At 38.8% G+C, this 27,244-nt stretch overlaps 1 protein-coding gene across 7 annotated transcripts in view; it reads left to right on the plus strand.

The window, feature by feature from the left end:
• The window catches only part of RGS7 (regulator of G protein signaling 7), a 486,265-nt gene that overhangs the window by 253,873 nt on the left and 205,148 nt on the right, over positions 1-27,244 (plus strand). For 6 of the 7 annotated variants that reach the window (XM_027564728.1, XM_027564730.1, XM_027564734.1 and 3 more), the window contains exon 3: positions 23,324-23,420. In XM_027564728.1, coding sequence (XP_027420529.1) covers positions 23,324-23,420 — 97 coding nt within the window. Of the gene's footprint in view, positions 1-1,905; positions 1,925-23,323; positions 23,421-27,244 lie in introns of those variants that run through there. The other variant, XM_027564733.1, reaches the window with a different exon arrangement.

Here is a 27,244-nt window from a genome sequence, read left to right on the forward strand (position 1 = left end):
AATTTCTTAATGTGACGTGTCACAGTGATTGATTTATGGATATTTAACCATCCATTAATCTCCAGGGTAAATCCACTTGATCATGTTGTATGATCCTTTTAATGTATTTTTGAATTCAGTATGTTATAATTTTGCTTTTGTTATGCTGCTTTTAAAATTCTCTCTTTATCCTTTTTTTTTTTTTTTTCCATTTTATTTATAATGTGTCTCAAAGTGGAACTCTTTGCAAAGATTGGTCATGACCTTGTATGGCTTCTGGTATCTGGATGTCTGTTTCCTTTCCCAGGCTAGGGACATTTTTAGCTATTATTTCTTCAAGTAAGTTCTCTGCCCCTTTCTCTCTTTCTTCTTCTTATGGAACACCTATAATGCAACTATAGTACATGTCATGTTGTTCCAAAGGCCTCTTAAACTATCCCAATTTTTAAATATTACTTCTACTTTTATTCCCTTCAATTTGGGCTATTTGCACTACTGTGTTTTTCACTTTGCTGATTCCTTCATCTGTATCATCTAATTTACTGTTGATTCCTTATAATGTATTTTTTATTTCAGTTGTATTTTTCAGCTCTTTCTCTTCTTCTTTATGTTTTATAACTGTTAGTTAAACTTTTCACTGTTGTACATTCTTCTCTCAAGTTTGTTGAGCATCTTTATGATCATCATTTGAACTCTTTATTGGGTAAATTGCTTTATCTCCACTTTGTTTAGTTTTTCTTCTGATGTTTTATCTTCTTCATTTGTGATATATTCCCCATCTCCTCATTTTGCCTTATTTTTCATGTTTTTTTGTATGTATTATGTAGATTGGTTACATTTCCTGTCCTTGGGAAAGTGGCTTTACCTAGGAACTCTCCTAAAGGGCTCAGTAGCACATTATCCTCTGGTCACCAGAGCTGTATGCTCTAGGGGTGCCCCATATGTGAGTATGTCCTGAGCCCTTCTGTTGTGCCATGGCAAACTAATGTGTGAACACTGGTAGATGGTGCTTGCTCCCAGCCTGGTTGGCTATCAGCTCCTGTCTCTAGTGGTGGCTTTCAGCCAGCTGGTTGGTGAGGTTGGGTTCTAGAGTAGCTGGCTATAGCATGCAGTGGCCCAGGGCTTGTGCTGACCTGCCGGTGGGCAGGTCCAGATCCTAGGGCAGCTGGATGCAGATCTGTTCCTGGCCTACTAGTGAAGTAGGCTGGTTCCTGGGGAAGCTGGCTGCATGGCTGGAGGAATCGTGGAGCTGGTGCTGACCTGCTGGTAGGCTGGTAACCCCCCTGGCACTAATAGGCTAGTGGGAGGATTCTAATGCACCAGCACCAATGTCCTCATGATTGAAGGAACTCCCCCAAATGGCTGCTGCCAGGATTTAATATATCCTCAGAGGGATTCCCAGTTGGCTCCTGCCTCTCAAAGAAGCTCTCTGAAGTGTCTGAGTGAGGCTGCTTTTCATTTACTGCCTCTGTGTTGGGACTCAGTGTACATATGATTTTTGTTTGCACCCTTTTACAGAGTCTCTGTTTCCTATAGGCCTCCCATTCTCCCATATGCAAGCCCCACTGGCTTTCAAAGTTGGATGTTCTGATGGCTTGTCTTCTTGTTGCAAGGCCCCCCAGGCTATGGAGCCCAGTATGGGGCTTGAATTGCTTAATGCTTGGAGAAAATCTCTGCAACTGTGATTATTCTGTTTGTGGGTTGCCTGCTCAGGGGATATGAATCCTGACATACTGCATCTTCAACCCTCCTACCTATCTCATTGTGGTTACTTCATGCACCCTTTAGTTGTGGAAATCTTTTCTGTTAATCTTCATGTTGTGCTTATCAATAGTTGCTGTGTAAGTAGTTGTAATTTTGGTATGTCTATAGGAGGAAGTGGAGAAGGCAATGGCACCCCACTCCAGTACTCTTGCCTGGAAAATCCCATGGACGGAGGAGCCTGGTAGGCTGCAGTCCATGGGGTCACTAAAAGTCGGACACGACTGAGCGACTTCCCTTTCACTTTTCACTTTCACACATTGGAGAAGGAAATGGCAACCCACTCCAGTGTTCTTGCCTGGAGAATCCCAGGGATGGGGGAGCCTGGTGGGCTTCCATCTATGGGGTCGCAAAGAGTCGGACACGACTGAAGCGACTTAGCAGCAGCAGCAGCATAGGAGGAAGTTAGCTCAGCGTCTTCCTACCCCATCACCTTGGCCACATGTCCTCTGCATTACAATTTTTACAACCTGTTACATTTCTACAGTGTATTACGATATAGAATATTTTGCTCATTTTTTTAATTTTAAAATTCCATTCTTATAAGCCAAATTATTGAAAAATTTTAATAATAAATCTAATGTTTAACCTTGAGATTGCTTGTATTCTGTAAAATTTTGGGCTAATGTACCCCATCAAGAAATGCAAGTATCTCTTATAAACTTGTGTCAGTATATACCATAGTGTCCTACACTCATGCCAGTTGTATTTAGTTATTTAGTTGCTTATTTTTCCCTTTGATTAAAAAATTTTTGCTTGAGACTTTTATCTTAAGCAGGTGTTGTATTTTTGTTCCTAGCTGACAGGCTGTCAAAACTAATGAAGAGAGGGATTTTTTTTTCCTATCCAAAGCACAGACCTGGCCCTGTGCTTTCCACGAATGATTATTAAGTAAATACGTAAATGAACATTTTTCTGAGCTTCATTCTACACATGGAGACGGGAGAATCATTCAATGAAGTCCTTGTGCTATTTTGTAACAAAATATCTATGGATTTCTGCCTGAAAAATATTAGTCCACCCCAAATTATCCTCCTTCTTAATTTTTATATGAAACATATACAAGTAGAATATTTTCCATTGTCTGTAGGCTCTCAGGAAGGTTTGAATTGTATTTGTGAGAATTTTCTATTAGTGAAAAAAGGGGCAGAATCCTTGGCTTGTGAACAATGACCGTCCTTCAACAGGTCCATCATTAATAGACTGCTGCTTCTTTCTTTCCTTTTATTTAATCTAATATGTCACATTTTCTAGTTACGGTTGATAATAATGCTGCATTTGATTTGCTAAATTTTTGAGCATCATCTATTAACAGGATATGTAATGTGATTCAAGCTAGTATAAGGAGCCAGACAAGTAAAAGAAAAAATGTCCTTCTCTGCTTGGTTAATAAACATTTCTTTGCATTTTATTGTAAGATAGCTAGCAAAGGAAGTCAAAGTTTTTCTGTTTATTTAAGAGGAAAAAAAAACATCAGTGAAGTAACATTGTATGTTGGGTTTAATCAGCTCCAGCTTGTACATTTGTACTGCTCAGAATTGGAATCAAAATAAGTAGAAAAATGAGAGCTGTGATGTTATGAGAGATACATGGTATATCCTTAACCGTTTACGTGTCCTTTTTCTTTTGAAATATTTTCCTACTCTGTGCCCAGTTCCCACATGTATGTCTAAAGAGACAGTCTCTACTTCATACTTACCAACCATTACCCGTCTTCTAGAACAATAATCCCTAACTATGGACCCGATACCATCAATGTCAACCAGCGTATCCTGGAAAAATATTAAAAATGCAAATTTTCAGGTCCTACTTCAGATCTACTGACTTGGAAACTCTGGGGGTCGGACCCAGCATCTCTTTTTATAAGCCTACCAGTAGATTCTGACACAGGCTCAAGTTTGAGAACTGTTGTTCTAGAAAGAGTGAAATATCATCTTTATTTTGGTGGTTAGATTCAAGTGAGTGAGCAGAGATCCAAATTCCTTTACTTTTCCAAATAAACATTTCATTTCTGTCACATGTGCTGAGTGTTTAGTTTAATTCAAGGATGAGTATGACTCATGAGTGACTCTGGAAAGGTGTTTTTAAGTTACAGAGAGGAAAGTCTATAGGAGAAACACGTATTTTACTTAAGTTTTCTTAAAAAAAGTGGATCTTGTTATTGGCGTGGACACATCATTCTTCAAACTGGCATTAATTCAGTTAATATTCCTTCTTAAATTGTTGCCATCTCTATCATGTTAGCCATGAAATTAAAAGACAGTTACTTCTTGGAAGGAAAGTTATGACCAACCTAGACATCATCTTAAAAAGCAGAGACATTACTTTGTCAACAAAGGTCCATCTAGTCAAGGCTGTGGTTTTTCCAGTGGTCATGTATGGATGTGAAAGTTGGACTATAAAGAAAGCTAAGCACTGAAGAACTGATGCTTTTGAACTGTGGTGTTGGAGAAGACTCTTGAGAGTCCCTTGGACTGAAAGGAGATCCAACCAGTCCATCCTAAAGAAGATCAGTCCTTGGTGTTCACTGGAAGGACTGATGCTAAAGCTGAAACTCCAATACTTTGGCCACCTGATGCAAAGAGCTGACTCATTTGAAAAGACCCTGATTCTGGGAAAGATTAAGAGCAGGAGAAGGGGATGACAGAGGATGAGAGATTGGATGGCATCACTGACTCAATGGACATGGTTTGGGTGGACTCCGGGAGTTGGTGATGGACAGGGAGGCCTGGCGTGCTGTGGTTCATGGGGTTGCAAAGAGTCGGACACGAGTGAGCGACTGAACTGAACTGGACTATCATGTTACAACCAGCTCTCCTTTCAGATCAGAATCATCCTGGCCTCCTGTTTTCTTTTACTTTGTAATTAAAAATCTTTTTTCCTATTATTTCATATTTAATTGCTATTAACATCTATCTCCAAGTGCAGGGGAAGGAGTTGTCATATTTAGATTGTATTTGAAAGGAATATTAAAAAACAAAAAAATTCAATCCAAACCCTTAATGGTTCATTCAGGTAAGGAAATGGTGTTCAAGAAAGTTAAGTGGCTTGCAAATTTAGGATGTTTGGTGGTTTAACAGAGAATGTTTACTGCTGTTTGTTGTTAGCAATTCTATATCGTTAGGAAAAAGATTTTAGAGTTACTGACTAAGAAATATGTAATTTTTGGCATGAAGTCATTACTGATTTTATCTGCCTTTTTCTTATTGTCTCCTTTCTTATTAATAGACATGAATAATTGAAAGCTTCCTACAGAATTTATAGAAGTAATTACTTGCTCATTACAACAAGTAAATGTTGCCAAGTAGAAGGGAGATTCATTCCAGGACTTTTTTGTGAGTCAAAATGATTCTGGTTCTTGAAAATGAGAATGAACAATGGTCCATAGTACAATTCAAAGCATCAGTAGAGAGCTTAGTGCTTTTTTTCTTTGTTGTTGTTAATCACTTAAAATGTGTAATTAACTCTCAAATTAATCCCTGGAAAATTAAAGGAGCATCTGGTGAAGTGCATTGTTTTGAATTTTTTTACTCAAAAGTGGTTACTAAGTGAATGCTTGCTGGGCTAGAAAAAATTGTAACCTCAGCCTCTTTTTCTTCTCATTTTTAAAGTCAGCCAAATAATGCTCATTCTAAATAGAAGTAATAGCTCCATCTATAGTAACCCTGATCGCTCAGTTGGTAAAGAACCCACCTGCAATGCAGGAGACCCCGGTTTGATTCCTGGGTTGGGAAGATCCACTGGAGAAGCGATAGGGTACCCACTCCAATATTCTTGGGCTTTCCTGATGGCTCAGCTGATACAGAATCCACCTGCAATGTGGGAGACCTGGGTTTGGTCCCTGGGTTGGGAAGATCCCCTGGAGAAGGGAAAGGCTACCCACTCCAGTATTCTGGCCTGGAGAATTCCATGGACTCTGTGTACTTTGTGTCCATGGGGTTGCAAAGAGTTGGACACCCATGGGGCCGCAAAGAGTTGGACACAACTGAGAAACTTTCACTGTCATGTAGTAACACTGATGATTTGAAGACTGTGTTCACTGATCAGTGATAGCAACTTTCTGAGTTATAGTCTTGCCCTAGACTCAGAGAGATAGATCAGTAGTTATATACATCAAAAGCTTGTGATTCTAAAATACCTAGAAGATACTCAGTTATGTCATTAATTTGATATAAAAGTAATGGATGAAAAGCAGTTTTAATAATATAAGATATCTGAGATGAACTTTGGTTGATTACCTAAGAGTTATTCCCCTGACCCCTGCTCACACACCCAATTTTATGTAGGCATTCATACTCACTCATGCTTTAGAGCAATACAAAGCATGCTTAAAAGGATCGGCATCACCTAGGAGCTTTTGGAAATGCAAACTCATAAATCTGCATTTTAATAAGCTCTTCAGATAACTCCAGTGCATACTCAAGTTTGAGGACCACTGCTTTCTGGGTGGCTGATTATGTGTATTCCATTCTCCTTGCCAGTGATGGGCTAATCAAATACATGTAACCAAATTCTGGCTAATTTGACCTAAAGAGATCTCCTTTATAGGGCTGCTGGGAACATTTCTTTGCTATTTGAAGGAAGCACAAGTAAGTGCTAGGTCCGTTTTGTTTGTATTTCAAGCTGGAATATGAAATGTGATGCCACCCTATGATTCTGAAGGTCACAAAGATGTAACCAGATCTCAAGCCACTCTATCTCAGGGCCTCTCATTTTGTGAGATTTTAAAACAGACAAAAATAATCTGTTATTTTACTGCTTAAAGAATTTTCGTTCAGTTTTTTTTTTTTTTTTTTTTTTGCCTGTTTGTTTCTGGTGGCCAGTAGCCAAGTGCACTTGAACACAGAAGTTATTTATGGCATTTTGCAAATAAATCTTATGGTTGATTTCAGTGTTGAGACTGAGGGTGAAAAACTCAGCTCTTTTTTCAACTTCTGTTTTGAAAGTTCTTTTTCAAAGTGTTAGTTCAGTTTAGTTCAGTCGCTCAGTCCTGTCCGACTCTTTGCAACCCCATGAATCCCAGCACGCCAGGCCTCCCTGTCTATCACCAACTCCCGGAGTTCACCCAAACTCATTTCCATCGAGTCGGTGATGCCATCCAGCCATCTCATCCTCTGTCATCCCCTTCTCCTTCTGCCCCCAATCCCTCCCAGCATCAGAGTCTTTTCCAATGAGTCAGCTCTTCGCATGAGGTGGCCAAAGTATTGGAGTTTCAGCTTTAGCATCAGTCCTTCCAATAAACATCCAGAACTGATTTCCTTTAGGATGGACTGGTTGGATCTCCACACAGTCCAAGGGACTCTCAAGAGTCTTCTCCAACACCATCAATTCTTTGGCGCTCAGCTTTCTTCACAGTCCAACTCTCAAAACATCCATACATGACCACTGGAAAAACCATAGCCTTGACTAGACGGACCTTTGTTGGCAAAGTAATGTCTCTGCTTTTTAATATGCTGTCTAGGTTGGTCATAACTTTCCTTCCAAGGAGTAAGTGTCTTTTAATTTCCTGGCTGCAATCACCATCTGCAGTGATTTTGGAGCCCCTAAAAATAAAGTCTGACACTGTTTCCACTGTTTCCCCATCTATTTCCCATGAAGTGATGGGACTGGATGCCATGATCTTCGTTTTCTGAATATTGAGCTTTAAGCCAACTTTTTCACTCTCCTCTTTCACTTTCATCAAGAGGCTTTTTAGTTCCTCTTCACTTTCTGCCATAAGCGTGGTGTCATCTGCATATCTGAGGTTATTGATATTTCTCCCGGCAATCGTGATTCCAGCTTGTGTTTCTTCCAGCCCAGCATTTCTCATGATGTACTCTGTGTATAAGTTAAATAAGCAGGGTGACAATATACAGCCTTGACGTACTCCTTTTCCTATTTGGAACCAGTCTGTTCCATGTCCAGTTCTAACTGTTGCTTCCTGACCTGCATATAGGTTTCTCAAGAGGCAGGTCAGGTGGTCTGGTATTCCCATCTCTTTCAGAATTTTCCACAGTTTATTGTGATCCACATATTCAAAGTGTTAGAAAAGTATAATTTTGATAAAGTTAAGTTTCCCCCTTCTCTGCAGTGTTAATTGGCACATAAATAGAAGCTGTCCTTCTGTCACTATTTCTTGGTATGAACATCAATACAATCATTTAGTTGTTTAAGCATTATTTAATTTGCCTTCTTTCTGGGCTTAAGACAGCATATAGGATAGAGGATGAAAATGTGAGCTGTATCCAAAACTGAAAAATCTTAATAGAGTTCCCACCCCTTTTGTAGAGTTCCCTACCTACTTCTCTGATGAGCTGCTTTACCCTTCTTATTATTATTCTGTATGTTCAAATAACATTTAAGTAGTCAGTTTTTGAGCAATTGCTTTGTGAAATAATTTTTAAATATTTTGTAGAGTTGTAGAACATTCATATATACTTACATAAATATTTGTGTTTTATAATTTGAATTTTTTGATATAGTGAAATCATTTCTGACCTTTTAGTAACATATCTCTCTATATTTCTATTTGAAGCTACAAATTTGTTTATCCTTATATATTTATGAAATATGTTAAATTTTTGCAGAGAAAAGTCTCTAAAACTGTGTTTTTACATAAGGATGTATATATCTAGATACATGTTAGTACCACAGTTGGCAGTCTACCTTGTTCAAGTATTTACTTCTATTTTAAATTTAATTGATAAAATAGTATGGAAATTATTTTTAAATGGCTATTTGATCTTTACTACTCTACCTAGTTTAATACTGTACCATAATGCACATGGAGCTTCCCAGTGGCATCAGTGGTAAAGAACTCGCCTCCCAATGCAAGAGACTTAAAAGTGTGGGTTTGATCTTTGAGTTGGGAAGATCCCATGGAGGAGGGCATGGCAACCCACTCCAGTACTCTTGCGAGGAGAATCCCATGGACAAAGGAGCCTGGCAGGCTACAGTCCATAGGGTTTCAAAGAGTCGGAGATGGCTGAAGTCGGACTTAGCACACATGTGTAGTACACTTAGTAGGCAGTCAGGAAATATTTCTGGAGAGGAGGAAAGAAGGAAGAAAGGAAATAAAAATGGAAGGAAGAAAGGGAAGTGATAAGGGAAAAGAAAGGAGGGAAGTGAACAATAGAATGGCAATATGTTGGATTTAATCATATGCTTAGAATTCTGCAAGGTTGGTTTCCGTAGTTAGACAATGCTGTCACCAAGAGAAAAAAAAAATCGACTCAGGGTTGCTAAAAAAGAATGAGCAATTTGAAAAGAAGGCATAATTATAGCCAACAGTTATGTGCTGTTTTTTTGTACCAGGCACTTTCCTAAGCTCTGTGGTAGGTGTATGGGGAGCTGGGGGTAGGAGGGTGTAAACTCATTTAATCCTCACAATAGCTCTGTGAGGTGGATACTATTATTTATCATTTCTATTTTTCAGATGCTGAGATTGAGGCGATAAGATGTTGACTAAGTTTCTCAAGATAGGAAACTACAATAGCAGATCTGTGATTTTTATCCAAACAGTTTTGCTCTAGAGCCTAGTTTGAACCTCCTGCTATACATACTACCCCAATGAGTAAAAATGGTTGAAACCTCAGATTTTACCAATTTTGAGAGAAAGCACAAAATTTGAAAACTTTTTTCTTGGTGAGACGACAATGTCTCCTGGCCCTTGACTTGGGTTTTCAAAACTCCAGGTTCTAGCTGTTGTTCTGCCCTTTGCTGCCTGAAGGCCAGTTTTGGAGTCATTTACCCCACTTATGTCTCCTCTTCTCTCTCTCTGCACATTGAAAATAAGAGCATTTTTCCTTTGTTAGACAGCAACTGTGAGAAAATGTCTGAAGTTCATGTTCCAAAGAGGAACTGAGATCTATGTAGTTAAGGGGAATTAATATATGTCTTTCCCTTTATAAATTAAATGGGGTGTGTGTGTGTGTAAAACTCTCTGTCAACCTAGGCTGTTTCTATGCCAGCTCACAGTGCAGAGAACCTTCTATACTCAGAGCAGTAAATATGTATGTATTTATTATATTCTAAACACCTACTGTGTGTTTAAATTGGTTTTGAAAAATAGGATGATTGCTTTATTCTTTTTGCAGCTGGCATGAAAACTTTTCTTAAGTAGAGAATTGACTTGGTTGAGAATGCATGCTTGGAATAGAAGCTGAAGGCTGAGTGTGGGGGAAGAAGCTGATGTTCACGAGAGCCAAGGAGAAACACATGACTTTTCTGCAGAAGAAAGGAAGGATGAAGTCAGTGTGTGTGTGTGCGTGCACACACACATATGCACATGCATACATGCATCAGAAGTATTTGGATGAGGGAGAAGGAGGGACAGAGACCTAGAACAGCCTTCTCCATGTTATCTTCTCAAATACTGAGTGAGTTCTAGAAAACCTTGAATTGATGTGAGTAGCATTCTTATGTCGGAGAAGGTGATGGCACCCCACTCCAGTACTCTTGCCTGGAGAATCCCAGGGACGGGGGAGCCTGGTGGGCTGCCGTCTATGGGGTCGCACAGAGTCGGACACGACTGAAGTGACTTAGCAGCAGCAGCAGCAGCAGCAGCATTCTTATGTAGAGCTATGTAATTGATCTTGAGCTCACTATATGCAGACATAGAATAATGACCCTCTGTCTGTGTAAATCTGAGCCAGGAAGAGATTAGCCGATATCCCAGAACAGCATAAAACTTCCTCATGTCATTCATTGGAAGGTCAAAAAAATTCTACATTAAACTCCAAGGACATAGTGTTCCACCTGACATCTAGATTGCGGTTCATGAAGCAAAATGGCAAGACCATGCCTCAAATATTTAAGATACCAAGAAACATTTTCCACCTAATATCTTTGTTTTTGTTGTTGTGTTTAGTCACTAACTCACGTCCGACTATTTGTGACCCCATGGACTGCAGCAATCCAGGCTCCTCTGTCCTTCAATATCTCCTGGAGTTTGCTCGGATTCATGTCCTTTCAATCAGTGATGCTGTCAACCATCTCATCCTCTGCTGCCCCCTTCTCCTTTTGCCTTCAATCTTTCCCAGCATCAGTGTCTTTTCCAATGAGTCAGCTCTTTGCATCAGATGGCCAAAAGTAATGGAATTTCAGTTTTAGCATCAGTCCCTTCCAGTGAATATTCAGGGTTCATTTCCTTTAAAGTTGAATGGTTTGATCTCCTTGTAGAGATCCAATGGACTCTCAAGAGTCTTCTCCAGCACCACAGTTCGAAAGCATCAATTCCTCCATGCTCAGCCTTCTTTATGGTCCAGCTCTAACATCTGTACAGACTACTGGAAAAACCATAGCTTTGTCTATATGGACCTTTGTCAGCAAAGTGATGTCCCTGCTTTTTAATACATTGTTTGTCATAGCTTTCCTTCCAAGGAGCAAGCATCTTTTAATTTCATGGCTGCAGTCGCCATCTGCAGTGATTATGGAGCTTAAGTAAATTAAAAAAATGTCTTGGAGAAAGACAAACCCTTTATTCTCTTTCTGAGTGTGGGGAACTTTCCTCCCCTTCAGCTCTCCTCACCTTTAGCTTCCCGCTATGATTTCTGGTTCCTTTTTTGATTCCTCTTTTCTTTTTTCCCCCTTCTTTTGTCCTACCCAGATGCAAGGAGATTTTTCTCATCCTTTTAGGTATTTGAAGTCTTCCTTCCACGAATGTTCAAAAGGAGCTCTGAGAGAATTGTTCCATTTGTGATGTGTTGTTGATGTACTTGTGAGAAGCAATGAATTCCACATCCTCTTATGCTGCCTCCTTGACTCCTCCTATAGTTGTGTTTTGGATGTCTTTTGGGGGATAGGTGATCTCAATATTTTCTCTTACTCTGCCACCTTGGTTGATCTCCTACAGCCTAATTTTTTACATACATAAGTACATCATGAAATGATTAACATAATCAGTTTAGTAAGCATCTATCTCATAGGTACAAAATTAAAGACAAAGCAAAAACTTTTCCTTTTGATGAGAGCTCTTCAATTCAGTTCAGTTCAGTTGCTCAGTTGTGTCCGACTCTTTGCGACCCCATGAATCGCAGCATGCCAGGCCTCCCTGTCCATCACCAACTCCCGGAGTTCACTCAGACTCATGTCCATCAAGTCAGTGATGCCATCCAGCCATCTCATCCTCTGTCGTCCTCTTCTCCTCCTGCCCCCAATCCCTCCCAGCATTAGAATCTTTTCCAATGAGCCAAGTCTTCACATGAGGTGGCCAAAGTACTGGAGTTTCGGCTTTAGCATCATTCCTTCCAAAGAAATCCTAGGGCTGATCTCCTTCAGAATGGACTGGTTGGATCTCCTTGCAGTCCAAGGGACTCTCATGAGTCTTCTCCAACACCACAGTTCAAAAGCATCAATTCTTCGGCACTCAGCCTTCTTCACAGTCCAACTCTAACATTCAACATGACCACAGGAAAAACCATAGCCTTGACTAGACGGACCTTTGTTGGCAAAGTGATGTCTCTGCTTTTGAATATGCTATCTAGGTTGGTCATAACTTTCCTTCCAAGGAGTAAGCGTCTTTTAATTTCATGGCTGCAGTCACCATCTGCAGTGATTTTGGAGCCCAGAAAAATAAAGTCTGACGCTGTTTCCACTGTTTCCCCATCTATTTCCCAGGATGTAAAATTACCCTGGAATACTGTTAATTTATGATACACACCATAGTGATTCGATATGACTTTATATTTCAAAATAATCACCATAAAAATCTAGTTACATGTGACTGTGCAAAAATATTATATAGTTATTGACTGTGTGTCCCACACTGTACATTTCATACTCCTGACTCATTTATTTTGCAACTAGATGTTTGTACCTCTTAATTTCCTCACCTATTTCTTTTTCCCTCTACTCTCCTCCACCTGTATGTTCTCTGTATCTATAATTCTGCTTCTGATTTATTATGTTTGTTTATTTGCTTTGTTTTTAAAATTCCACATTTACATGAAATTATACCTGACATCCATGCTTTAACTATAAAATAATAGACACAGATGTTCTAGGAGGAAGTAAGGCAAACTATTTTTTTTTTATCATGAAATTATTGTGTATTGTTGTCGGAAGAAAGCAGCTAGGAGTTCTGAATTCCTTGGCATGAGAATTTTGTTTTCAAGGGGGAAAAAATCAAAGTATGGGTGATATAAAAGAAATGTTTATTGGATGAGAAGTTATATATTTCATGTCTAGTTTTAGACCTAATTTGTATAGGAATTTTGTATTAGCTTGATTATTATGTATCCTAGTTTCTCTTTTAAGAGTAGAGTTGAGTGAGTGAAGAGCTGCACTAAACTCGGTGTAGAGAGCTTATTTTGGTAGACATATCAGTTATGAAGAAGTGATTTTTGCCAAATCCCCATCTCCAACCTTCTACATGTAAAGGGTGAATCAGAAAAGTCACATGGAATTTTCCCTTATTTATAGCTAACTGTTCAGTAGGTTGGAAACATTAATATGTCTGTTCAAATGCTTTTGAAAAAATAAAACCCATTTTTGCCTTGTAATGCCTGAATTGGTAGCACTACGACAGATAAAAGAGGAATTTTTTCCCCCTTTGATTTCTACAATTTACTTATTGATCTGAGAAGAATTCTAAGAAACTGAACTTTAAAAATCATTTTATGAAATAAGTAAACCAAGGAATTCATGTAGAGAAGATCAACATCAGCAGCAGCAAAAACCAATTTAAAACTTTGAAAAACATGAAATATAAGGCAGATAGCCAAATCATCATATTTTTATTTTTAGAGTGTGCCTCTGAAGTAGGTAAACCTTCATCATTAGCATGAGTATGCTTTTGTCCATTTAAAGTGCTTTTGATTTACCTTCCGGTTATAATCCTTAATTTTTTTTTTCAAAATGGGAGCCACAGACAGAGTATTCATTCTTATGCTAAGCAGGCTGGATTAACCTAGGCTAGACAGTAATCATATATCTGGTGGTGGTGATCATAAGACATTGTTGTGGTCATTCTTGTAACAACAATAGTGAAATCATTCCTGTAGCCCTTCTACCCACACTTAATCTAAAGCCCTCATTTTTTTCTCTGCAGAAACAGAACATAGCTAGTGCTCGTGACTCCACAAATAACACGCCATGCACTGACAGGTCTCGTCTGGAACAGAACTCTCAACCAGGATTTTCTGAGAATATTAAACCCTAATTGCCTGAGGGTTCCATTTTATGTAAAAAGTTAAATGCTATACTATCAGAATGCCACTGCCCCACTACCAACTTTGAGAGAATTCAGAAAATAATCACTAATAGCATATTTTGAAGGGCTTAATTTTCTTACGGAATCCCTGATGGGAAAGGAGCCTGGGCAGAATATTACTTCCTCTGCCATTGTCTTTTGCAATTTTTGTGAAGGAACGAATAGTCCAACCTAGGAGAACCTATGTATCAATGAAACCACTGGATAAACTTTTTTTTATAGTCCTTAAAAAGGATCTCACATCTCTGACTCCTGAGCCCTGACAAGAATGTTCAGATTCTAGGTCTCCAGGCATATAGATGGGCAAAGAACTGCCTGGTGCTTCCAGGCTGGGAAAAAACACAACACATAGTGAGCACAGAGTGGGACACGACTGAAGCGACGCAGCAGCAGCAGCAGCAGCAGCAGTGAACACAGATCTTGTCTTGTCTACCTAACTCAGAAAGTTTGCCATAGTTTTCTACTTGATCAATGCTGCAAGTACACTTGTCTCTTAAATTTCGTTCTCAGTGCACCTTCCTTTCTGGTCTTAAAAATCTCTTGACGGTTTTCTGTATCTGAAGTCTTCTTGGTAGTGATGAGACTTAGGGAAATTAACCTCATATTTACAGCTCTAGCTGGTCTGCTGGTTTTTCAAGTAGTCATGTATGGATGGGAGAGTTGGAGCATAAAGAAAGCTGAGCACTGAAGAACTGATGCTCTTAAACTGTGGTGTTGGAGAGGACTCTTGAAAGTCCCTTGGACTGCAAGAAGATCCAACCAGTCAATGCTAAAGGAAATCAATGCTGAATATTCATTGGAAAGACTGATGCTGAAGCTGAAGCTCTATTTCAATACTTTGGCTCCCTGATACGAAGACCCAACTCATTAGAAAAGACCCTGATGTTGGGAAAGATTGAAAGCACGAAGAGAAGGCAATTACAGAGGACAAGATGGTTGGATGGCATCACTGACTCAAAGATAATACTGGAAATATTATGGTTTAAGGTTTTTCATTTAAATCTTTAATTCATTTTGAGTTTATTTTTGTGCTTGGTGTGAGAGAGTAGTTCAGTTTGATTCCTTTGCATGTAACTGTCTAGTTTTCCCAACAGTGGCCTTGTTGAAGAGGTTGTCTCTTCCTCACTGTATATCCTTGCATCCTTCCCCATAGATTAATTCCCCTATAATTGTGGTATAGTCTCTGTGCTCTCTCTTTTGTTCTAGTGATCTATGTGACTTGTTTCGTCCCAGCACCATACTGTTTTGATGCCTGTAGTTTTGTGGTACAGTTTGAAATTAGGAAATGTGATACCTTCAGCTTTGTTCTTCTTTCTAAAACTTATTTCGGCTTTTATGGGTCTTCTGTGTTTCCATACAAATGTTAGAATTATTTATTCTAGTTCTGTGAAAAATACAATGTGTATTTTGATAGAGCTTGCATTGAAGCTGTAGATTAATTTGGGTAGTATGGTATTTTAGCAGTATTTGTTCTTCCAATCCAAGACCGTGGTATATCTTTCCATCTGTTTATGTTTTCATTTCCTTCATCAGCATCTTACAGTTTTCCATGTTCAGGTCTTTTACCTACTTAGATTTATCCCTATATGTTTTATATTTTGCTGCAATTGTAAATGGGATAGTTTTCTTAATTTCTGTCTCTGATAGTTTGTTGTAAATTGGTAGAAATGCAATAGACTTCTATATATTGATTTTAAATCTTGCATCTTTCCCCAGTTCATTGATGAGTTCTAATTTTTTTTTTCAGTGACATCTTTAGGATTTTCTGGGTAATCTGTTACTTGAAAATAACAGTTTTACTTCTTTTCCAGTTGGAATTCCTCTTTTTTCTTGATTGCTGTGTCTAGGACTTCTAATACTATGGTGAATAAAAGTAGTGAGAGTTGGCATCCTTTTCCTGTTTTGATCTTACAGGAAAGAAGTTCTTTTCATCCTTGAATATGATGTTGGCTGTGGGTTTGTTATTGTTGTTGTTGTCCAGTCACCCATTCTTGTCTGACTCTTTCTGACCCCATGGAATGTGGCACACCAGGCCTCTCTGTCCCTCACCATCTCCCGAAGTTTGCCCAAGTTCATGTCCATCACATCGGTGATGCCATCCAGCCATCTCATCCTCTGATGCACTCTTCTCCTTCTGCCCTCAATCTTTCCCAGCATCAGGGACATTCCAATGAGTCAGCTCTTTGCATCAGATAACAAAATACTGGATCTTCAACTTCAGCATCAGTCCTTCTAATGAGTATTCAGGGTTGATTTCCCTTAAAATTGACATGTTTTGATATCCTTGCTGTCCAAAGGACTCTCAGGAGTCTTCTCCAGTACCATAGTTTGAAGACATCAATTCTTCAACCCTCTGCCTTCTGTACCATCCAGCTCTCACAACCACATGTGACCACTTATGTGGGTTTGTCATATGTGGTCTTTATTATGTGAGGTTTGTTTCTGTTATACTCACTTTGTTGAGTTTTGTTTTAAATCATATATAGATATTTAATTTTGTAAAATGCTTCTTTCTGTATCTGTTGAGATGTTCATATAATTTTTATTCTTTAATTTGTTAGTGTACTGTATCACATTAATTTACAGATATTGCACCATTGTTGATTCAGTTCAGTTCAATACAGTTGCTCAGTTCAGTTCAGTTCAGTTCAGTCACTCAGTTGTGTCTGACTCTTTGCGACCCCGTGAATCGCAGCACGCCAGGCCTCCCTGTCCATCACCAACTCTCAGAGTTCACTCAGACTCACGTCCATCGAGTCAGTGATGCCATTCAGCCATCTCATGCTCTGTTGTCCCCTTCTCCTCCTGCCCCCAATCCCTCCCAGCACCACAGTCTTTTCCAATGAGTCAACTCTTCGCATGAGGTGGCCAAAGTATTGGAGTTTCAGCTTCAGCATCATTCCTTCCAAAGAAATCCCAGGGCTGATCTCCTTCAGAATGGACTGGATCTCCTTGGATCTCCTTGCAGTCCAAGGGACTCTCAAGAGTCTTCTCCAACACCACAGTTCAAAATCATCAATTCTTCGGTGCTCAGCCTTCTTCACAGTCCAACTCTCACATCCATACGTGACCACAGGAAAAACCATAGCCTTGACTAAACGGACCTTTGTTGGCAACGTAATGTCTCTGCTTTTGGATATGCTGTCTAGGTTGGTCATAACTTTGCTTCCAAGGACTAAGCGTCTTTTAATTTCGTGGCTGCAGTCACCATCTGCAGTGATTTTGGAGCCCCAAAAAATAAAGTCTGACACTGTTTCCACTGTTTCCCCATCTATTTCCCATGAAATGATGGGACCGGATGCCATGATCTTTGTTTTCTGAATGTTCAGCTTTAAGCCAACTTTTTCACTCTCCACTTTCACTTTCATCAAGAGGCTTTTTAGTTCTTCTTCCCTTTCTGCCATAAGGGTGGTGTCATCTGCATATCTGAGGTTATTGATATTTCTCCCAGCAATCTTGATTCCAGCTTGTGTTTCTTCCAGTCCGGTGTTTCTCATGATGTACTCTGCATATAAGTTAAATAAGCAGGGTGACAATATACAGCCTTGACGTACTCCTTTTCCTATTTGGAACCAGTCTGTTGTTCCATGTCTAGTTCTAACTGTTGCTTCTTGACCTGAATACAGATTTCTCAAGAGGCAGGTCAGTCATGTTCAACTCTTTGTGACCCCATGGACAACAGTACATTTGGCTTCCCTGTCTATCACCAACTCCTGGCACCTGCTCAAACTCATGTCCATCGAGTCAGTGATGCCATCCAACCATCTCATTCTCTGTCGTCCCCTTCTCCTCCTGCCTTCAATCTTTCCCAGCATCAGGGTCTTTGCCAATGAGTCGTTTCTTTGCATCAGGTGGCCAGAGTATTGTAGCTTCAGCTTCAGCATCAGTCCTCCCAATGAATATTCAGGACTGATTTCCTGTAGGATTGACTGGTTCAATCTCCTTTCAGTCCAAGGGACTCTCAAAAGTCTTCTCCAACACCACAGTTCAAAAGTATCGATTCTTGGGTGCTCAGCTTTCTTTATGGTCCAACTCTCATATCCATACATGACTACTGGAAAAACCACAGCTTTGACAATATGTAACTTTGTTGGTCGGAGAAGGCAATGTCTCTGCTTTTTAAATATGCTATCTAGGTTTGTCATAGCTTTTCTTTCAAAGAGCAAGCATCTTTTAATTTTGTGGCTGCAGTCACCATCTGCAGTGATTTTGGAGTCCCTGAATATAAAGTCTGTTACTGTTTCCATTGTTTCCCCATCTGTTTGCTAAGAAGTGATGAGATGGGATGCTATGATCTTTGTTTTTTGAATGTTGAGTTTTAAGCCAGCTTTTTCACTCTCCTCTTTCACTTCCATCAAGAGACTCTTTAGTTCTTCTTCGCTTTTTGCCATAAGGGTGGTGTCATCTGCATATCTGAGGTTATTGATATTTCTCCTAGCAATATTGATTCCAGCTTGTCTTTCATCTAGCCCAGTATTTCATATGATGTACTCTGCATATAAGATAAATAAACAGGGTGACAATATACAGCCTTGACATACTCTTTTCCCAATTTGGAACCAGTCCATTGTTCCATGTCCAGTTCTAACTGTTGCTTCTTGACCTGCATACGGATTTCTCAGGAGGCAGATAAGGTGGTCTGGTATTTCCATCTCTTGAATTTTCCACACTTTGTTGTGATCCACACAGTCAAAGGCTTTGGCATAGTCAATACAGCAGAAGTAGATGTTTTTCTGAAATTCTCTTGTTTTTTATATGATCCAACAGATGTTTGAAATTTGATCTCTGGTTCCTCTGCCTTTTCTAAATTCAGCTTGAGCATCTGTAAGTTCTTGGTTCACATACTGTTGAAGCCTGGCTTGGAGAATTTTGAGCATTACTTTGCTAGAGCATGAGATGAGTGCAATTGCTTGGTAGTTGGAACATTCTTTGGCATTGCCTTTCTTTGGGAAATACAGATAGATAGGTAGATATATAGATGCATATATACATGTCTTATTTGAAAGGTAGGACATCTGAGTCTTTAAATTAAAGGTATTAAGTTAAATTAAAGGTATGACATCTGAGGCCTTAAATTAAATCATCTCAAAGGATTTTATCATTTATTAAAGTTACTTTTTTAGTCTCTTCCTATCTAGCTTGCTCTTTAGTTTGTCTGCTCTTATTTTCTAATCTTATAATGAGAATGCTGGTGATCAAGCATGTTAAAACCTGCTTATTTTAAAAATAGACTCTGAGTGAATGCTTAAATGAGTTTAGAATGATTTTTTATTATATGTGGCCTTTGTGACTGATCTTAGCTTTTAAAAACTAGATTGAATTTATCTTTGTTTGCTCTTTCTATTTCATGATAAAGTTCATGCATAGATCATATCTGAATTAAGATAAAAACAGATGAATTCATTTTGGTCATCACATTTTCAATCTGGAATACAAATCCTGTTTTTACATGGATTTTTAAACTTTTTCCTCCTGTGGAAATTATGGCTCAAAAAATGGAAGATTTTAAAATACAACCACATAGGTTACTCTTAATTCCCACATTCATAACCTTGGTCCTTTGAAATTCAACAGACTGAGAAGCAGACCTTAATTCCACACCCAAGACCAGAGGTGATGATTGTCACATGCTGGGGAGCTGAATTGATTAAAGTGAGAGTCAGAGAGGTTTCCATGTCCATCATAGGTGGCCGGGTTTAAACTAGTAAGCTAATCATACAAAGGTTTACAGGCTGATATTAGGTAAAGCAAAGCAGCTTATTTGTCACTTCTGAACATTGTGTCAGATGAATGAAGGACAAACAACAACAAAATAAAAGTTATAAAAGTGGATCTTTTTCATGATTCTGTAATTGGATGAAATATATTTACTACATGTGAAGAATTGAATATGTTGGTGTGTTTGGGGGGTCTGATCTTAGAAAAAAGACTTCCTTTCCTATCTGAATTCAGAACCCATTGAAACTCACAACCAGAAAGTAAAGCAGTTAGAGATCACAGTAGCACCTTGATTGCTGACAAAGCTATTATATTGAAGAGTATTTGTGAACACGGGAGACTTAATCCTAAAACCTAGTACCTAACTGACTAGTCACCCACTGGGGTGGGCCTCTCTAAATCAGCAGATTTGGATAGGGGCTTCCCCACAGGAAAGCGATGGGCCCAATAGGCCAATTTCTCTTTACCAATCCTCTACCTAAGTCAGCCTAGATCCCCAGAGTGGAGTTAATTGGGGAACAGAGAGATGCAAGAGAATTCAGCTAATGGTGCTGCTTTCACATGGAAAAGGGACATAAGGAGTGGAAAATATACATCGCTAAGTATCAGGGGTGTTTATAGACATCTGAAGTCCAATATTTGTTGTCTGCCCATGTATGGTGCTTTGTATATGCTAGCTTGTTTAGTAAATTACCCCTTTTGCCCCAACCCAATCCTACAAATATTGTGAAAGAGTAATTATAAATATCATTATATGCATTTTATACATGAGAAAATGAAGCCTTAGAGAACTTACTTAGCTTGTTCAGAGAGTCATAAATGATAATAAGATCTTATATCCATTCTTCCCACATCTCAGTTTCTCATGTTAATAAACCTGAAAATACTTACCCAGGCAAGTAAGATTTCTTCATTGAATATTGTTCTGAAGTTGTATTGGTTGATAATTGATGGATAAAACAATTCGACATTGAGGGGAAGAATGGGGGGAAGGGATATTTAGGGAGTTTGGATGGACATATATATACTGCTATATTTTAAATGGATAACTAAGAAGGACCTACTGTATAGCACATGGAACTCTTCTCAATGTTATGTGGTAGCCTGGATGGGAGGGGAGTTTGGGGGAGAATGGATACATGTATATGTATGGCTGAATCCCTTTGCCACTTACCCTAAACTATCACAACATTGTTAATTTACTACACTCCAATATAAAATAAAACTTTTTTTAATGTTTTATTTTGAGTAATTTTAGATTCACAGAAAGGGATGCAAAAATAGTACAGAAAGTTCTATGTCCTTTACTCAGTTTCCTCTAATTCCAGCATCTTATATATTTATAGCATAATTTTCAAAAATGGGAAATTGATATTGGTACTACACTATTAATGAAACCTTACTCAAATTTTACCATTGTTTTCAATATTGCCTGAATTTTTTTGAAGGCAGCAAGTGTATTATATTCATTTTCACATCCATAGTGCCTTCTGTAAGTCTGGTCTAGAATCCAGCATCAGTAATTTTGTTGTTGTTTAGTCGCTAAGTCATCTGTCCATGGACTTCCTAGGCAAGAATACTGGAGTGAGTTGCCATTTCCTTCTTCAGGGGATCTTCCTGACCCAGAGATTGAACCCGCATTTCCTGTGTCTCCTGCATTGGCAGATGGGTTCTTTACCACTAAGCCATTTATAGGGTCATAAATGAATAGATTTTGAGATTCATAGTGTTCATACAACGTATGTATGTGTATATATATGTGCCATAGGTTTAGAAGCACATACAAAAGTCAGAAGCTGTGATTTGAATGAATGTTATTTATAACTAAATTTCATATTAGACTTGGTAAAGCAAAGCCCTTTAAAACTGAAAAATTTTCAGAAACAGAAGAGAATGTACTAATCAAATTGAAAGAAAAATACATACCTTAGAAGGTAGTAAATAGGCAAAAGCTATCATGTGACATTTATTTTATTAATTGTGTACATGTGTGTTGGTGCATGTACATTTCATATCTCACTTTAGTAAATGCCTGAACAAGAGAAGCAACAGTTGCTGGCAATTAGTCCTGTATTTCTAGGCAGATCACAGGTTGTAGGCGTTAATATTAAATTAAATAATAGAAACTCTCTTATTTGAAGAGGAAATCCAAGCTGATGCTTTTAAGTCTTCTATTTTCTTTTGCACTGAGCTTAAGAGCTAGCACTAATGAAATGTGGATCTTATTATCACAATATTTTCTATCATTTATAACCAAAGAATATGAAAACAGGAGAGAGGTAATATTCTAAGCACAAAATTATTCTTAAGCTTAGTGGACTCAAAAATAGCCACCTTTCTGTTTTATCAATCACCTTTTAACCAAACTGAAAATATTTATATGATAAAGTGTAGAAAGACAAAAACATGGCATTATTCTTAGCTAAGCAAAACAGATATACAAAATTCTTATGAGAACTGTTTTTTTTCTCAAAAAGTTCAACTTTTAAAATGCTTTAATTAGTAATGGTGAAAGTGGGCACCCTTGTCTTGTTCCTGACTTTAGAGGAAATGCTTTCAATTTTTCACCATTGAGGATAATGTTTGCTGTGGGTTTGTCATATATAGCTTTTATTATGTTGAGGTATGTTCCTTCTATTCCTGCTTTCTGGAGAGTTCTTATCATAAATGGATGTTGAATTTTGTCAAAGGCTTTCTCTGCATCTATTGAGATAATCATATGGTTTTTGTTTTTCAATTTGTTAATGTGGTGTATAACATTGATTGATTTGTGGATATTGAAGAATCCTTGCATCCCTGGGATAAAGCCCACTTGGTCATGGTGTATGATCTTTTTAATGTATTGTTGGATTCTGATTGCTAGAATTTTGTTAAGGATTTTTGCATCTATGTTCATCAGTGATATTGGCCTGTAGTTTTCTTTTTTTGTGGGATCTTTGTCAGGTTTTGGTATTAGGGTGATGGTGGCCTCATAGAATGAGTTTGGAAGTTTACCTTCCTCTGCCCAGCAATCCCACTGCTGGGCATACACACTGAGGAAACCAGAAGGGAAAGAGACACGTGTACCCCAATGTTCATCACAGCACTGTTTATAATAGCCAGAACATGGAAGCAACCTAGATGCCCATCAGCAGATGAATGGATAAGAAAGCTGTGGTATTACTCAGCCATTAAAAAGAATACATTTGAATCTGTTCTAATGAGATGGATGAAACTGGAACCTATTATACAGAGTGAAGTAAGCCAGAAAGAAAAACACCAATACAGTATACTAACGCATATATATGGAATTTAGAAAGATGGTAACAATAACCCTGTGTACGAGACAGCAAAAGAGACACCGATGTATAGATCAGTCTTATGGACTCTGTGGGAGAGGGAGAGGGTGGGGAGATTTGGGAGAATAGCATTGAAACATGTATAATATCATGTATGAAACGAGTCGCCAGTCCAGGTTTGATGCACGGTACTGGATGCTTGGGGCTGGTGCACTGGGACGACCCAGAGGGAGGGTAGGGGAGGGAGGAGGGAGGAGGGTTCAGGATGGGGAACGCGGGTATACCTGTGGCGGATTCATTTCGGTATTTGGCAAAACTAATACAATATTGTAAAGTTTAAAAATAAAATAAAATTTAAAAAATTAAATGCTCTAATTATTTTATTATTTTTATTTAGATGGAAGACGTCATAGCACGCATGCAAGATGAAAAAAACGGAATCCCTATTCGTACTGTCAAAAGTTTCCTCTCCAAGATACCTAGTGTCTTCTCTGGTAAGTCTGCATTCAGTGTAACACTATTTCCTCCAGCACTTTTCACAAAACTATTTAAAATCTGTTCTAGCCATTTACTTATTGAAGCTCTTTCTAACTCCTTATTCAATAATTATTTATAAAAACTCATGACATGATCAACATTATGTTGGATACTTGACAGTAAAACAAGTCAAAACTGCAAAAAAACCATAATCTTACCAAAATTTAATTGCAAAAATGTAATAAATGTGAAATAATAGAAAGTAATATTAAAATTAAAATGTATGAGCCAGCATGATGTAGATTATATACAGAAGTTAGGAGGGTGACTGAAATCAATGAGGAGTCAAGAAAGGGTTCCTGAAGAGTAGTGATAAGCTGAGTTTGAAAAATGAAGAATTTTATCAGGCTTAAGACTACTACTGCAACCAACTCTGCATGTAGAACTTAGAGGGACCAAACTGCTGAGAACTGGGTGGATAGATGGGAACGGCTAGAGTTGGGTCAAATAATGAGGGTCTTTGAAAGCCAACCAAAGAGTTTAATTCTGATACAGTGGGAAATATGGAGACATGTACAATGTTTGCTGAGAATGTTATGACGAAAGTGCTTAGAAATATGTGCTCTGGCTCCAGGAGACAGTGAACGGCCAAGCTCAGGGGACTCGGGTGTGCTCTGGCCTTGGCTTGCACAGGTTAGAGAAGAGAACAAAATCAGAAAGACCAAAGCCTTAGCAGTGATTAAGCATAGTAAGGAGGCTGGTGCTGAGCATGTGGCGGGGGCAGGGTGCTTGATGAGAGTCATCAGCAAGAGTTGTACTATGCATCCTTGTGAACAAGGATCAAAAGAAGACCAGAGATTGGAAGAATTCAGCCTTGGGACTATGCTAATAATTAGGACCAGAAAACAAGTAGGCAGGCCCAGATGTTGGTGTTTCATAACTGCATTGCTCTCAGATGAAAGAGAGAACGCAATGGAGCAGATGAAGGCTGAAATAAAATGATATTTTGCTCTAATGAAATGTATTCTCTTTTTTCCTGTTACTGTCTTTTAAGCCCACTTTGTTCTAGTTTCTTGTTCTTCCTTGGTGATGCCTTATATTTTTCCACATCTGGGACTTCCTTCATCACTCGCCCACTTCCAGACTTCTAGGTCATTCAGACCATTAAATACTGTCCATTCTTCAATGGTTATCTCAGAAAGCTCTTTGGAGAAAACTATTCTGAACCTTTTTCTCTGTTCTCTCAAAACATGTTTTGTTATTGTTTTGCCTCTATTATTATACCTCACCTTGGCTTATAGTTATTTTCTGTATGCCCTATGCGTGTGTGTGTGCTAAGTCACTTCAGATGTGTCCAACTCTTTGTGACCCTGTGGACTGTCAAGCTCCTCTATCCATGGGATTCACCAGACAAGAATACTGGAGTGAGTTGCCATGCCCTCCTTTAATATGTCCTATATCCTCAAGTAAATATTAAACTCCTTGCCATCAGTAACTCAGAGAGTTAGCTTTACCTTTAAACACAAAATGTGAAAACTACTTGTTATTTTGTCAACCATTGTAAAAGAGAACGTATCTCCTTAAGATACTTCAATACAAGGGCTGTAAACTGAAATGCATTCAGAATCCAGGCACAAAAGTCCACTAAGTTTCCCATCTGAACTGGGATTGTGGTCGATTCAGTAGTGCGTAGCCAGCTCCCCTGGTGGCTCAGTGGTAAAGAATTCACCTGCCAATGCAGAAAACATGGGCTTGCTCTTTGATGCAAGAAGATTCCACATGCTGTGGAGCAACTAAGCCCATACACCACAACGATTGAGCCTGTGCTCTAGAGCCTGGGAACTGCAACTGCTGAAGCCAGTGTAACCTAGAGCCCATGCTTTACAAGAGACTACAAATGGAGAACAGTGAGAAGCCTGAGCACCACAACTAGCGAGTAGCCCCCACTCGCCCCAACTAGGGAAAGCACATGCAGTAACGAAGGCCCACTGCAGCCAACAATAAATAAACGTAAGTAAAACTTATTTAAAAGATAGTGTGCAGCCCCTCCAAAGGCATTTCAGTTCAGGAGTTTTTATGACAATATACATGTGCAAAAATGGCTGAATGTGAAAGGATTGCCAATCAGTTTAAGCTGACCTTCAGGTTCGCGTTATCTGCTATAATGGCAAATTTAAAATTTTAGTCGAGTTCTTCAAGTAACAATACCTCATACAATTCCAGTATAATATCATATTAGAACTCTGGATTGACAATATTAAATCTTTAATTAAAAAGCAAGAATGAAATTGGGCCGTGAAGTGCCTGATATTAAGGTTCATTAATATACACCAACAATGTTCATTGTGAAATAAAGAGAATATTCAATGACATTGTTCATATTAGTATAATTAGTTTCTAATTATCATTCTGTGTTTCCTAGAAACATTTAGGAGCTTTTTGCTTCATAGGTTCAACTAGAAGCTCTGCTGTAGGTTTAATTTGTACGTCTAGTATTTTACCAACCTCTTTGTATTGACGTCCCCAAATTATAATGGTCTCTACCATTAAAGTAGAATCCTCTCTACTTTATTAGCAGTTTTTGGCTATTTTTAGTAATTTTCCTCTTCTTCTATTTCTTATGGTGATTTGGAATTAATTCCTGTGTTCTTTTGTGGCCTGACTTGCTACCCACTGCCTGCTCTCCTGCCTCTTTTTGCGTCGCCTTCATCATTTACTGCAGAGTTGCTAATGAAACAAGGAATCTACTAACTTTAGGCCCTTATGTCAATCAGAAACCAACTGTGATGAGTGATGTAATGTATGAGAGGAGGGTAGTGTGATTGTTGAGGGAAGGAGTCTATTTTGTATGGACCGTTCTACAAGGGAAAAACTGTCTCAAATATTGTTAAGCTATTTCCTTAAGTTTACCCATTTATGGTCCCTAAAGCCTTGATGAACCAAGCATGGTCCATGAACCAGTAGTATCAGCATCACATGGGAATTTATTAGAAATATAGCATCTGGGCCCTCTCCAGACCTACTGAATCAGAATAAGAGTTTTAACTAAAGTGTAAGAAGTATATCTAGTAGTCATGTATGGATGTGAGAGTTGGACTATAAAGAAAGCTAAGTGCCAAAAAATTGATGCTTTTGAACTGTGGTGTTGGAGGAGACTCTTGAGAGTCCTTTGGACTGCAAGGAGGTCCAACCAGTCCATCCTAAAGGAAGTCAGTCCTGAATATTCATTGGAAAGACTGACTGAAGCTGAAACTCCAATACTTTGGCCATCTGCTGAGACTCATTGGAAAATGATCCTGATGCTTGGAAACGTTGAAGGCAGGTAGAGAAGGGGACAACAGAGGATGAGATGGTTGGATGGCATCACCAACTCAATGGACATGAGTTTGAGTAAACTCTGGGAGTTGATGATGGACAGGGAGGCCTGGCGTGCTGCAGCCTGTGGGGTTGCAAAGAGTTGGACACGACTGAGTGACTGAAATGAACTGAAGAGGTGCTGCCAGACCGGGTTCCAGGCCAGCACTTGTTTTTTACTGGGTGCAGTGGCCAACCTGTTTGTGCAGAGCTTTCTATTTCCCTTCGAGGGCCCTGCTGTTTTTTTCTGAAATCTGTCCTCAGTCAAGCCCACCCCAGTTTGCCTATTGGTTCTTTGTTGTTTTGGTTTTGTTTTGATTTATTTCGCTTGCAGGAGGGATTTGAAAGAAAATCTAGTTCCTTCTATTTTGTTTGTTCCAAGCCAGGAGCCTCCTCAACCTCTAAGACTGAGGGATGTTAACAGTTAAGTGGAGTTACCTGACTCTACTAGGCAATACCCATGCATAATAATATGTCATGGTGACTA

Source organism: Bos indicus x Bos taurus, chromosome 16 (assembly GCF_003369695.1).
Source record: "Bos indicus x Bos taurus breed Angus x Brahman F1 hybrid chromosome 16, Bos_hybrid_MaternalHap_v2.0, whole genome shotgun sequence".
Classification (NCBI taxonomy): Eukaryota; Metazoa; Chordata; class Mammalia; order Artiodactyla; family Bovidae; genus Bos; species Bos indicus x Bos taurus.